The following is a 15226-nucleotide window of genomic DNA, read 5'->3' on the forward strand; positions in this document are numbered from 1 at the left end:
AGTAGTAGTAGTAGTAGTAGTAGTAGTAGTAGTAGTAGTAGTAGTAGTAGTAGTAGTAGTAGTAGTAGTAGTAGTAGTAGTAGTAGTAGTAGTAGTAGTAGTAGTAGTAGTAGTAGTAGTAGTAGTAGTAGTAGTAGTAGTAGTAGTAGTAGTAGTAGTAGTAGTAGTAGTAGTAGTAGTAGTAGTAGTAGTAGTAGTAGTAGTAGTAGTAGTAGTAGTAGTAGTAGTAGTAGTAGTAGTAGTAGTAGTAGTAGTAGTAGTAGTAGTAGTAGTAGTAGTAGTAGTAGTAGTAGTAGTAGTAGTAGTAGTAGTAGTAGTAGTAGTAGTAGTAGTAGTAGTAGTAGTAGTAGTAGTAGTAGTAGTAGTAGTAGTAGTAGTAGTAGTAGTAGTAGTAGTAGTAGTAGTAGTAGTAGTCAGCTGAAACTAGCAAAGCCAGAGAGTGTGTTTCCTCAATTCGACAGCCTATTATTTGTTTAATTTTGAATCCGTTTAGATTAACTGCATTAACTGTGTGATTAGGAAAATTGTTCCAGTTAATTGATGCTCTGATGAATTGAAAATTGTTCATTGAAGTAAAATTGGTTATGTCTCTATCATATCGCAAGATATGTCCTCTCATTGAATTCTGTTTTGAATTGGAAATCCTTTACTAGCTAAACTTGTTCTTAATTATAAAATAATTTATAAAGCTGAATTAGATGTATTAATGTTATAACGCTTAATTGTTTCAGCCGTTCTTGGTATGTTAATTTTCTCAGCCTACTATTCAGTCGAGTTGCTCTGTGTTAAACTTTTTCTAATAAATCTATATCCATTTAAGGAAGTCCACTAAAAACTTCTCTCCTATCTGACTCTAAGTTGCCTAGAACTACCCTTTGCCGGCAATTTTTTAAGAAATTATCAATCCACTTTAGAAACAATCCTCTATTATCATAGTCTTCCAACATTAGCAATAGTTTTTTATGAGGAACTGCGTCAAAAGTTTTAGCTAAATCCATGGTATTTGCCAATATGATATGAAGTCCAACGTTTCAAATAGATTTGTTGTACACAATTTAGATTTCATAAAAAAAATGTTACTCTTTTCAAATGAGTTTATTACCATACAGATATTTTTCTAAAGATGACCTTAGTATGCCTTTTAATATTTTACATAGAACACATGTACGTAATACTAGTCTAAAATTGCCTCGATCCAGTTTATGACCTTTCTTAAACAATGGTATGATATTGGAAGATCTCCACTGTTTGGGTAAGCTACTATATGTTAAAGATGCTCTAAATACTTAAGTTAAGGGATAAGCGATTGAACACGCGTAGTTTTTTTATTACAATAAGATTTACTGAATCAGCTCCATATGTGAATACATAACAATAACAATTTAACCTATACTTTAACTCTTTCAAAAGTCTGTTTATATGTGTTACTTATTAACTTTTGTAAAGTTTTACTTTTACCATGTGACTAGCTTATTTCTTGTGTTTACTATACTTTTAACCTACTATACGTTTCAGTAACATAAAATGTAAACAGGTTGTAAATGTAACACATCACGGTTTGAAAATTTTGACTTTTTTGCCGACTAAATATCCCAAAATTGCCCTTTTGGGATATTTATTCGGCAAAAAACAATGAATCTTAAAATCCTGGATTAAAATCCAAGGGAGATATTTAGCTTTGCATCTTTTTATTTTTTTAGATACTTTACAAATATTTGTTAGCAAAAACAGATTGTTTTTTTACCATACTCTAACGATTGCAACACAACCAATTCCATTAGGACAGTCATTTCGAATATTCTTTTTAAATAATCATTAGTAATTGCTACACAAGTAATTCCTTCCGGACAAATACATTTGTCCCACTCTCTTCAGACAATCATAATTAATTGCAAAACTATTTACTTGGAGACAAGTTCAGCACATAAATGAAATAAAAAGATGTAGCACTAAACTTATGACAGTCATGATACGAGCAACTATAAGCAGTTTAATAGAATGTATTTAACTTTAATATATTTAACATATAAGCGTAAAAAAAGGTTACAAATATCAACATGACTAAATAAAAATAATAAGGCATAGGTATTGAAATCATTGTTATTTTTAGCTATGTTTAGTAAAAATAAAAATGCCTACATTTTTCAAAGACCATGGTGATTGCAGGAGAACAGTGTGTGTTACTTGTATGAAGAAAAGTGACAGAGAAATTTCGAAACATTTCATTTCTGAGATTCATCACTTGATTTCATCCGATGTGAATTTTCAGGATGAAAGAGTGCCACTTGGAATTTGTGTTACATGCCGTTGCAACCTGAAAAAATGGGTGATGGAGTTAATGTCTTAAAGGCAATACAACTCAACAGTTTTGATTGCATTGTTGTAGAGCTATTAACAAGACTTAAAACATGTTGTGATTGCATTATTTGTCAAATTGCGAAGGTGAAAGGCAAAGAAAAGCATCCATTTGAAAAGGGTCTTGGATCAAAATCTTTGCAAGAAGAAAAAAAGTCAGTTAAAAAACGATGCACAAAATGCTTGTCTATAATTGCTCGTGGAATTTCTCACACTTGCAGTGATACAACTCGCAGTGCAAACTTATATCAATTTGCATTGGAAGATTCTGTGGGCGCAGAACAAGTTGCTTCATCTATCATTGCATCGAAAGAAACATCTCCGGGCGGAACAATTCGTCTTGGTCAAGCTCATAGCAAACCTCTTCCGATAAGAAAAGGTTATTTCATTATTATGTACATTCTAAGCAATACAATTTATATGTGAAGCAGCTGATTTAGTTTTCTTTCTTAAGGAACATCTGCAGCTCATTCACTCTTTCAAGACCCTTTGACAGCAAAAAGTATGGTTGATATTCAGCAGAGTACTGGGCTTTCAAACAATAAAATCAAAAAGGTTGGATTTTTTCTAAACCAAATTAGTCCAGTTCGCCATCTTGAGCCAAATTTTCAATAGAAATTGGCATCAGTTGGATCTAGTCGAGGATCCTTTTTCAAAGCTATTTTGAGTCTAATTTCAGAACACTTTCTCCAGACTTTGAGAAAAAGATTCAAGAGTTTAAGAGCAATTATCTAAAGCTGACTGTTTCTGTCATACCAAAAGTTCATGCTGTTTTTTACAATGGCAATTTTGAAGCTAAATATCTCCCTTGGATTTTAAAATTTGTTGTTTTGGAGTCCACAATATATATAGAATCAAACCTCAAAAGGGCAATTTTAGGGTATTTTGTCGGCAAAAAAGTCAAAATATTCAAACCGTGACATCTCTTCAACTGACTTGTTTTCAAAACATTTAAACCAATTTACGTTTTCAAAAATTCTAGATATACTTGCATAATCTTCTCTTTTGTAATCAAATATATATTTCGAACCTTGGTAAAATTTAGTTTCTCTTACATGAAAGGTAAAAGTTAAAACAAGATGTCCTTTGCTGACTTCTCCGAAGACTGGATTAGAAACCACACGTGACACACTCGATTTGCTAGTTATGAACAATAGATCGAGTGTATTATGATTGAGTGTCTCATTAAGTTTTTGAAATGTTGGAATATCTACGTGTTGTGTTAAAAACATGTCACACAAAGTTTTATAAAACTGACGTTAAATTTCAGTATCATTTATAATCATTTCCACCGCTCCACCTGACTATTTAATCGATGGAAAATTGAAAAATCCCCCATAGCTAAAAGATCTTTAAATCCCATTTCATTTACTTAAATCATAAAGTTACTCCTGTGGAAAGTTAAGCAAAGCGTCCATAACTGGGATAGCAATAGTAAATGGATTGGGGGATGGATTTTGTATTGCTTGAGAAGTTGGGTGGAAGATCGAAATGTTGCATCTGATTTAAGAAGTGTGGCACTACTAATAGATAATTGCCTCGCAACCTATGGATTATAATAAGATTACTGAAAGCAAAGCAAGTTGGAAACTCTTCTTCAAATCAAGAAACAGGTATAGCTGACGAAGATGATTCGTTTAAATATTTGCAAGATGATCCGTTTTAAGATTTGCAGATCTTAAACCAGAAGATATCAACACTTCGTCAACTGATTTTGACGCCGAAATATCCAGTACTACTTACAGATTTTTTGTTATTGACTCAGTTATTGACTCTAATGGTTCAGTTTTTACATTAAAAAATGTGCAATAAGCGTATTGAATTATTACAATAGACCGATGATTTTCAAAATAAAGTTCAATGATTTTGTTTGTTTCTCCACAGTGTATCTGTTTATTTTAATTAAATGTATTTATTTAAACTAATCTAAAAATGCTTTGATTTAATCCCTTCGTTTCTTTTGCGCCTCTATGTACTATGCGATTAGAAGATATTTTATCAAATTTCCATTTTACTTGAAGCTACCATGAGAAAAAAAAAACTTATTTGCTAGTACAAGAGATGCAATTTGCAAATTGGAACTCGATATTTCAGAAAATACTGAAAGGCGAAGTTTGGATGATACACGGCTGTATAGTTATGTAACAAAAAAACCATATATATCGGTAAAGAGCCGAAAAGTACGTTTGGAGTTAGCAAAGACTCATAGATATTGGACAGTTGAATAGTGGAGACGGAATAGTGGTCGGATGAGTCGAGGTTTAACTTTAAATAAACGAAATGTAAGAACTAAAATAAGTTGGCAAACTTGATGGGTTAGGGGTGTTTTTAGGATCTTCTGGATTAAGACTACTCGATAGCATAGAAGGTATATTGGACAATTGCATATATAATTCAATTCTGGTGAATAAAATTTTACCTTTTATAGAAGAAAATATGCTTCTACTTTGGACGTTTAAACAAGACAATCATCCTAATAATTCATCAAAACTAATTGAATCATGTATTGATACAAATAAAATCACTGTAGTGCAATAGCCTGACCACATCCTTTATTAAGAGTTTGTGAAAACAACTTGATGCTGAAATACGCTAGCATGGTAGGTTCAAAAATGCTGAATAACTGTTATTTTGAATTGAAAACTTCTAACTGGCCACAAACTTAAGTTTAAATTGAAAACTTACTGAATCTGCGCCTCGTAGATGTATTAGAATTGTTAAGAAGAATGGATATGCTTTTGATGATGTAGTTATAAAAGATGCTTCAGTTGTGGTTTTTGTTATTGCTGTCCATATATATCCATCTTGCATAATTTACGAACAGGAAGATGCGTGGGCATAATGTTCATTAAAAGATATAGAGCGTGTGGCCAAGCATTAATAAGAAGGGCACAACAGCTAGGGCTTTCAAGATCTTCACTGCATCGAGTCTTACGATCAGACTTAGACATATCCGTATAAGATAGTTAACTTAGGAACTAGTGTTAAATGATCATCAAAAACTTCTAGAATACTCCCTAGCGGTACTGACTCTACATAATTTAACTCATATTTTAACTTTGCTTTAAAATTGTTAGTCAGACGAAGCTCACTTTGAGTTGAATGAAGCATTAAACAGCTCTGGATTTTACCGAATTGCCAATCTTAAATCAACCGACTTAAGGTCTTCACACCCACATAAGCTGGATGAATGGTGCGGAGAACGCTATAATTCATCGTCGGGTTGTATTTTTGATGACAGAACGCAGTTAGTGAACGTCGCACACAACAGTTAATGATTAATTTTTGGTGACCGAAATAAGTCGATTAAGAGTGCAGAATGTAAGTAAAATTTAGTAAATTAACATCTTTGTAAGGACTAACATGACGCTTAGAATAATAATCACGAATTAACAGATCAAATAATTGGGGCTTTCCTCAATAAATACGAAATTTATGTGTTATAAAGTAAAGAGGCTTTCAATAAAGAAATAAAAACACAAATCTATCTACAATCTTGACACGTAAAATCAAGTAATCAACCCAGCAAGCACAACGTTGAAACAACGTTGAAATAACGTTGATCGACGTCATTTCAACGTTGTGTGCTTGCTGAATAATTACGTATCTTTTAAAAATAAACGTAGTTTTAAAAATTTTAATGTAATGCTATGAAGCTAAAAGATGGTAAAACTCTATATAACGCAACACTTTCTAACGCTTCCAACTAAATTGTCCGTCGAGGAATGATATATACATACAAAGAGACAGGGAAAATAACAGCTTAAAACTGTTAATTTCGCAGAATTCCATGCCTTTAAAGAACTTTATGAAAAATAAAACCCATCTCAGAAGAATTTTAAAGATAATACAAACGGTCTGCCAAAACAGCACTAGGCTCAGTATGGATACTCTGACCAACAAGAAACGCTAACTTATGTGCATATTGACATGGCGCAGGCACTCTTATTGTTCCCTGAAAAACAGATAAAAAATTTATTTCAACTATATAGGAAATTTAAGTTCGTTTTTAATTATTTATAAAAATAGAAAATAACTTACTGGCCAATTATAATAGAGATGACACAACTTGTAAGTTAGTCGTTGAAAATGATCAGGTTTTAATCCTGTGTTATCACTAATCACATTATAATGGGTTGGTGACACAGTTCCCTGACGCACAGACTGAGAAATCAAAAAGAAATCAAACCATTCTGGGCGAGTCACTACTGTATCAACTACAGTTCCTGGAGGAGGATTAGAGTATTGCCCATTGTTACTTCCTAAAAATAATCGCGTAGATATTCTTTTCTTAACCACAATCATGGCAAACTTTGGGTTGTAACCAGGAGCAACATCTTTAAATGCTTCCTTTAGTTGAGGAAGTTCATGCGCATGTACCATGCCCAATTGGCCATCACCTACACCATCTCGATAAACAATAATTTTATCAGGAAGATTGTTGTTGATTTCATGATACTTCTTTAATGCTCCTAAAAAAAGGTCAAAATGTTAAATGCGTGAACAAAAATTTAGAAAAGATTCTTTCTTTTCATTAACACTCATAATTATTCCAACCTGTCATACAGATCTTTAATTGATCACATATTTCCTGGTGACTAGTATGAGCAGTTATTCTAGAGTAGTAGTTTGTCAAGGTTTTATTAGTACTTGCAACAAAACCCCCAAATGACTTGCCCTTAGTTAAGGAATCATGGTACACATCATAACCAACAACCATTATTTGAATTGGAATTTCTACAGCCCAAACATTGCCACCCATTTTGCAATTAAGCTGAATGCCTATTTTTGTACAGACTGACATTAACATTTGTTGTTTTGAAAGAGTTCGACTGACTACAACTTGAGAAGGAATGGGTCTCTCAACACAACACAATCGCTTAATAGAGTCATAACGATCTTTATTGTTGTTAGGAACAATACATACAACCTATAAAAAAAAATTTGAAAGATGATTGTAAGATCATGTTTTAAATAATTTTTTAAACTGTATGGGAAAACAACTTACAATTTGGACATCATCCCTGATGTTGTCCTTAAGGGCAGCAAAGTATGATTTAGCATTATCATTAGTCAAGCGACATCTAGGTAAAAAAAACAAAACAACCTTTGTATTCAATAAATGTAATTACTTTAATAGTAAATGGCTAATTTCAAATAATCTAAATAAAACTAAAATACTGCCTATTAAAACTTACAACTCTGGTTCAGCAACCATCATACCCATTGGTCCACATACTTTTTGAAGCGTATTCTTAAAATCTTGAGCAATATTACTATCCCGCTGTGAAAAAACTAACAACCACTTGCTGATGCTGACCGCTGATAATAACATTTTACCACGTGATTCTTTTGTCCAATCAGCATCACTGATTTTATAGGTAAACTTAGAATCTTTCTGATGTATGTTTTCTGCTGCAAAACATCTACCTTTCATCTGCAAAAGTTTTTTCTCAAAATTCATGTTCCACTGGGTCATCTCACCAACAGCTTCAGGATTATTCTGAAGCTCATTCATAAAAGCTTCAAGATTTTTAGCTCGCACATCTGGAGAAACTCTTGTGTGTTGGGCTAGGTCTTTCATCACATTGAAGTTACTTCTCATGGTTTCAGATAAACCTGTAAAAAAAAAAAAAAAAAAAAAAAAAATTTAATTAACAAAGTATATTTTAAGGAAACAAAATTAACAAAACAATAATAAAAGGTAAACTAAAGAAAATTAAAACTTGAAAGTAAAGAACTTCAGTTAACTGGAAAGACTTCCAGGTTTTAATTAGTGGTCACTTCATTAAAACCTTGATTATTAGTTTTGATTATTATATATTATCAAAAGTAATTTGAAACATTTTAGAAATGACTAAGAACCTTAAATAAATATAATGATGTTTGCATGAAAATCAGCATTAGAGTGCTGAATTTCATGCAAAAATCTTGCACACAATTGGTTTTATGGATTTTCATCTAACTGCAAACTTAAACTTTTGCTATCTTTGCTACAAAAAGTTATCTACTAGGCAGGTACATTGTAAAATTGACATAAGAGATCATCTTACTTTACAGAGACACTCTAACAACTTTTATTTCAGGATTTCTTTGTTTTTTACTAATATTTTCAAACTGTGATGAAAAATTAGAGGTTCGCTTAAAAATCAAGCAGGCATGGAAAATCAGACTTAGCAACACTAAACACATTTTACACTTTCATGATATTAAATATAAAAATATTGGCAAAGGGTAAAAATATAGCAATTTTATGCTAATTGGGAAGAAAATTAGTTAAAAATCAAATGCAATCAACTCTATTTTTATTTTTTTCCGATTTGTTGTACAGTAACATAAAATAGAACTAATTTTAGGTAAACATGTTCAAAATGACAGCATTTTCTTTATTTTCTTAGAACATGTACAACTTTTGTTACAACAATTAGCAAAAGCAACTTTCTAAGTTTATATACAGATATTCACCAGTTGATATAGTTTTTTTTTAAGTTTAATAATAAAAAAAAGAATACACACAAAAATGAATTAATTTTTATACCCTTGTCATTGGAAAAGTTAAAGATGTTTGCTGTTGTAATTAACAACACAACTGATCAGTCTTTGAGCAAACTCTTAAGTGAACCCATATTGTTGGTGCAACATTGGCTTAAAAAATGTTAAATGAGTCTGAAGACCACAGATGTTTTCTGGCTTAAGATCACAAGCAACAAAAAGCTTTATTGTATTTGCTTCAATTAATGACAGAATTTTCTCAACATTGGAATAAATCTCAGGGAGAATTTCATAGACAACTACTAGCATCTGAAGCTTCTTACTTGTGAAATTCTCTGGGTCAAGAGCCTGTTTTGAGGTGGTGATGCCAGTAGTGTTTTTTTTTATTATTTCTATCAAAAAAAGATAGCCAAAATTTGAGAAAGCCTTTACCACCATTGACTCCAAGTTTAGCAGCATAATCAGAAATACTTTGAGAAAGGAGAACCATATTGTGAAAGTTTAATAAGTTCTTGCAGTGAACAATGAGATGGTCTGCAGCTGAGGGCACTTTGGCATTGAATGCTTTAATTAAAGGGTGAGTAAAGAAATTCTTGAGCTGCTCGCAGGTAGCTTTAAAATCACTCTTCCAACAGGTGATTGGTTTACAGCACTAACTAGTTTCTTCATAACAAAGTTAGTTAAACCAGTGTTAAGTTGAAGACTCACAAGGTCATCGGTGGTCAGTGAAGGAACAGTTGTCTTCAGCTTTGCTCCATTAGTATCTATTTAAAAAAAACTAATTGCAATAGAACAACTGTTGCTATTAAGAAACTAAACATTTATCTGTTTCTTTAATGCAAAAAGAAAGGGTACTACATCAAGTATTAATAACTAAGAAAAAAAAAACATTTTTTATTCAAATATTAAAATTATTTTAATGTTATTATTAAAACACATAGAAATGCATAGAAATATAAGAAATAAATGTTCTTTTTAGTTACCTGGTGTGAAAGGCAAAGAGTGAACTTTAAAGACTTTGCTGGAAAAACTTTGGAGACTCATCCTTTGTGGATATTAGACTTGCCGAAATTTATCAAGCTACAATCAAATCTTGGGATGTTAAAGTCCTCAAATATTCTCTGAATGTAAACTGTGTGAAATTGTGTGGTAAACCTTTATGAATGAGGCTTAGGCAAGTTTTAGATCATAAACTTGATTCATTACCTCCAGAAGGTTGTTTAAGGAATGCTTTTCATTCATCTGCAAACATCCAATTTTGCAAAAGCACATAATTGCAGGCCTTGGCCAAGTATTTTAACACAGATTAGAACAGTTGTAAATTCAAACAATTTGGGAAAGGCAACTTACTTTGCCTCATGATAGTTCAGTATGTCTTACAGATTTCTTGTGGAATATGAGCGGTAAAAAATCAAAGTTGACACCATAAAATTAAAAGATTTTTTCAATCACAAAATCTGAGGTAAGTCAAGCACACAATTTTCCTGTTTTGATGATGGTGTCTTGCCTGGTTGGGCATTGTGGATGAAGAAAGAAGCCTTTAATTTAATAGGAAAAAAAAAAAAGTTGAAATCAATAATGTTCATAAGATACTAAATTTAAATAGAGATCAAAAATGTATTTAAAAAGGTTGATTCTTTTGGTGTGAAAAATCTCTAGTTCAAATATCATGATTATATGAAAATTTAGGAAAATATTCCAAATTAAAATTCACAAAGAAATAACAATTAAAAACCATGATAAAAAATATGATGATAATGATGATGAGAAAACAGACATTTACCTTTTTACGGTGTTCTTTAAGTTCAGTTTTACGATAGAAAGATGATATTTGACATACACAACCAGACAAAAAAATGTCTTATACAAAATTTTTGAATTTTTTACATTGTATGCTGTTTTAAATGGCCAAAATAAACACAAAAACTAGACAGAGAAACCTCCATGCCAGCATGTACACTAGTAAAAAGGAGCCTTTAATAATGGCATTTTTACAGCACTTGTTTGACATTCTCCATGTCTTTTTTCATTACAGTTTGAAAATAAGTTGTTAGTGTCGGTAGAGCAAGATGATCACTTAGGTCAAATTTAAAATTACCTGCCAAGTAGATAAATTTTTGTGGGAAAGATAGCAGAAATTTGGATTTGTAGTTAGATAAAACCCCATAAAAACAGCTGTATGCAAGATATTTGTGTGAAATTCAGCAATCTTGAAGATATGCCCCCTAATAACAAACCAACCAAATCTTATTGGAATGCTGCATACCAGAGGGATTTTACAGCTATTTTTCTATATCACATGACATTGGCTGATTTTAACTGCTTTGAAACTTCAAAATGGATTTACTTCCACAGACACAGAATTGGATTTCAAAATTTGTGTTTCTTGATTGTGAAATGTCTACTTCACTCAGTAGATGTGTTTTACTATTATTATCCTAATCACTCAGGTGGTGCTCTTGGGTCAGCCAATTCAAATCTCAAAATTTTACAACAGTGTAAAACAACTCATAGAGCAATTCTTTATACCTTCAGCTAAATCATTACAAGTAAACAAATTTTTAGTGAGGGTGGTGTTATTGTATTAACTATTAATTAATTTTCTCTAACTAGTTTTACTTTTGTATAAATAATTACTTCAAAATTTCCTTGTCGAAAACAACAAGAGTATTTATTAAGCTGGTGAGAATCAGAATGATGGATTATAATCAAAAATATTGAATAAAATTTTTTTTTTGGACTTACACCATTCTGATTCTTAACAGCTCAATTAAGTTTATTTTGTTTTAAACAATCCAAAATCCATAGAACATACATATCAACATCCATAATGGAGCATACAGTTGTAAAATATTGAAGTATAAAGCTAGGTTGAAATCAAATGGTATAAATCAATTAAGTTTTAGCTTGTGCATTATCAATCCACAAGAGACTTTTCAAACCTTGGGATGCCAAACTTTTAAAATGTTTTCAAAGAACAATAATAACAATTCAAAACAATACTAATATAAAACCTGATTTACACTTATTTAGAATTATGGATGGAAAAAAATTATTATATATTTTCATAGAATTACCTTAGCACACACATTTCTTAATGACGTGTATTAACATGAAAGTTTATTAAATTGTACCTTGAATTGAACAGAACTCTGGAAGAAGGAGTATTGGACCTTGTGTGCCACGTTTCTTATCCTTATCTTTTGGTTTTGAAATAAGCAAAGGTTGCATAGGATCCATAACTTTACGCTCATAGGCTTTTTCATAGTATTCCAGAAATGAAATTTCTGAACCATCAGCTTTTGTAAACTTGTCAGTAGGGTGCTTGTTCCAATCAATATCATCAATTCGGTAGGTCTTATTGTTATATCTAAACCAATTACTCGTCTCTAACATAAAACCTTCAAAACAGTTTTCAACAACCACTATCTTGAATATATTTAAAAATCATCTATTAAAATAAATGCTAAATATGTAATAAAAAGTATATTTATTAGGAATGACTAACCTAGTTAAGACAATCTCTCCTATTAATGCTTTTTGTGCAACCTCATAAAAGGTGTTTGTCTTCCCTTGCATGCCTAAACTACGATGAGTGCTATATAAAAAATCTAAGACACTATCTCTGCGCATAACTTTGTGTGCAATATCTGCACATAGCATAACTGACTGTTCATACTGTAAAATAGATGTTTGAAGTCCAGGCCAAACCTGTAATTGAGTGGCAATACCCCTTTCTACTTCTACTTGAACATCAACTTTGCGCTCTGGATTAAAATAGTGGCGTCCTATTTGTTGCATATTTAGCTTCTTTAGTTGTCTGTAAAATTGAGAAACTTTATAAATAACTTAGTTAGATAAAAAACTAAAAATTTCAATAAATGATAAAAACTAAACGAAAATATATCATTTATATACTTTTTAAATAATATGTTCATTAGTTGAACTACTGATGGTGAGTTTGCTGGAACAGCACATCTGTGTGTTATTGTTATAGAAATATCTTCACCCTTTTGAGATTTAACACACTTTTTTGTGACTAGTTCAGGCAGTCTTTTTGGCAAAAACAAAACCATTCCATCAAAACAGCGTGTGGTTCCTATTACATCATCAACTTTATGAAGCATTGCACTTTTAAAACGTGAGCTTTGAATATCTGGATCAAACACAACATTGTATAAATGTAAGTCTGCAGATTTGAAATCAACCTTGAAAAAATTTGAAACAATATCAACTGGTTGACCATATGTGCCAACTTTAAGCTGTCCTTCTTCACGGGTCTTTAACACATTTAAATCTTCTTCTCCTAGAAAGATAAGAAAGTACTGCTTAAAAACTGACTTACACTCAAGCATATTACCAGTATTGTATCAATTATTTTTCTAATAAAATTTCAGAGATTAGTTAGAAAATGAAAAGAAAAAAAAAAAGAGAAGTAACTGTGTATATACATTAAAGTTATATAAAAACTAAAAAACAATATTTTGAGTACATATTTAAAATAACTACTCACCAAAACCTCTCCTACGTCTATCCTCTTTTCTAGGTTGCTCTTCATGAATTTTTAACTTGCCTATTTCTTCAGTTGGTGGTGGTTTAGGTGCAGTGGCTACATTTGACTGTACAGGAGGCTGAGACGGCCCAGCTTGAGGAACAACTCCTCTTGATCTACCACGACCACCAACAGGTGGCTGACTTTGAGAAGGTTGAACTCCTACAGGTTGATGTTCTTCACTAACCCCACGACCTAAGTTATTTGAAATGAGTTTTTAAACTTTAACACTGTTTTTAGGTTCTAGAGTATTTGATCAAATTAATTTTAAAACAATTTAAAATGATCAGGAAAATAATAAAAAACAATTTTTATCAAAGGTTTATTTCAACTTGTAACTTTGTCTAAAACTACCCAGCTCATCAAATGCTTCTGCTTCTTAGAGTAATTGTAATAACTGTGACAGTTTAAGAACAAAGCTTCTTTAACTATAGTAAAACAAACTAACTAAAAAGGTAATAATAAATATCAAAAACTACCTCTTGCTCTTCCTCTAGCTCTACCAGTCATGTTTAAGTTTCTATAAAGAATGTTTTATACATGATAAAGAACTAATTTATCTACAATTTAATTCCAACCATCTTACTTCACAATGCTTAACTTTTTAGTTTTGCAATAATAAAAAGCAGTTCCCAAGAAGTATACAAACACTATTCTTAGTTAGCTAGACTTTTAACGCGATAAACATCATTTTTATATAAAAATATGTATTTAAACTGAAATACCTTTTTTCGAATTTCTTTAGCAAATTATACCTAGCCGAAAATCCTAAAATGGAGGAAGTATAGTTTAAGTCAAATTTTAAACCAAAAAAGCTATCAGTTGTCTGAACTTTTAGTTTAATTTATTGTAATTTGATATATTTTGGTTAATTGTAAAACTTAGTTCAAAAGAAAAATATACATTGCATTTTAAAACATAAATTTAAATATGCTATAAATTTTAGAATGTGCATGTTATAAGAATCGATGATTTTATATATATTATAAGAATCGATGATTTTTCCGTCATGCTTACCAATGTCATGTGCTTTCTTGCTCTTTTATCAAAATTTGTATCTAAGCCAATATTTATACGCCTTTCAGCATGGCATTATCTTATTGGTTTGTTTAAAACTCAGTGTAACGATTGGTTTTTAAAAAAATAACAATGTATTGGTTTTTACAGCTGTTTAAGGACGGTTTCCATGTTTATAAATGTCAAAGTGTTATTAAATTGTCAATTGCATTTTTTGTCAATTAATGCTGAGGTACAAATAAAAAGATTTTAATCTTGTTATAAAAATAATAAATCAGTTAATTCTTTTAATTGATTGGTAAACACATTTTATATAGTATGCGTATTTTCACCTTCGATTTGCTTTTATTCGGTTTTTTATCCAAAATATCTGAGACTATTTTTTTTCTTAAGTAAATCTAAGTATTTTTTATTTTAAAAAAAATACTTTTTTAAAATTTGAATTTTTATATAACAATCAAGTTTGTCATATTATTTGAACAGAAGAAAGTTAAAACGTCAAAGAAATCAACGTTCTCTTAATGACATGGCACCTGTTTGGCGCACATCGACTTTGTAAACAGAAAATTATTTTAAAAGCTGTTCTTGAAATACATGTTACCTGAAATGCAACAGCAATAGTTTGCGGATTATACTGGTGCACATTGCTTTATAGAATCTAAGTGGACAAAACTCAGTTCAAAGAATCGTTTTATAGATGATATTTTCACAATAACAATCCCTCATAAGGAGTTCGAGTGATGATGAAGTGCAATTTCATTGATGGAAAAAATTTATTCGCACTTTTACAGTGGTTTCAATACCATTGAA

General features: G+C 31.1%; 2 protein-coding genes across 4 annotated transcripts in view; one reads left to right on the forward strand and one right to left on the reverse strand.

Moving 5' to 3' along the window:
- The window catches only part of LOC145184741 (large ribosomal subunit protein mL37-like), a 253325-nt gene that overhangs the window by 219010 nt on the left and 19089 nt on the right, over positions 1–15226 (forward strand). The window lies entirely within an intron of this gene.
- Positions 5788–14512, reverse strand: LOC145185036 (piwi-like protein 1). Of its 3 annotated transcripts, XM_090093977.1 has the most exons (12): positions 14417–14512; positions 14125–14167; positions 13879–13919; positions 13361–13594; positions 12766–13153; positions 12356–12667; positions 11982–12217; positions 7554–7974; positions 7364–7439; positions 6913–7285; positions 6397–6827; positions 5788–6310 (listed from the first exon to the last, which is right to left on the reverse strand). In XM_090093977.1, exons 3-12 carry the CDS (start codon positions 13907–13909, stop codon positions 6194–6196), a joined length of 2619 nt encoding a protein of 872 aa, XP_089950103.1. In that variant the 5' UTR covers positions 13910–13919; positions 14125–14167; positions 14417–14512; the 3' UTR covers positions 5788–6193. The 3 variants fall into 3 exon arrangements, with proteins under 3 accessions (XP_089950103.1, XP_089950105.1, XP_089950104.1); XM_090093979.1 differs by lacking the exons at positions 11982–12217; positions 12356–12667; positions 12766–13153; ... (2 more) ...; positions 14125–14167; positions 14417–14512 and adding exons at positions 9831–10385; positions 10946–11382 and having other exon boundaries at positions 7554–9611; XM_090093978.1 differs by lacking the exons at positions 11982–12217; positions 12356–12667; positions 12766–13153; ... (2 more) ...; positions 14125–14167; positions 14417–14512 and adding exons at positions 9831–10385; positions 10631–11382 and having other exon boundaries at positions 7554–9611.

Source organism: Hydra viridissima, unplaced genomic scaffold (genome assembly GCF_058129835.1).
Source record: "Hydra viridissima isolate aposymbiotic clone 2 unplaced genomic scaffold, HvirCarnegie_v1 scaffold_7, whole genome shotgun sequence".
Classification (NCBI taxonomy): Eukaryota; Metazoa; Cnidaria; class Hydrozoa; order Anthoathecata; family Hydridae; genus Hydra; species Hydra viridissima.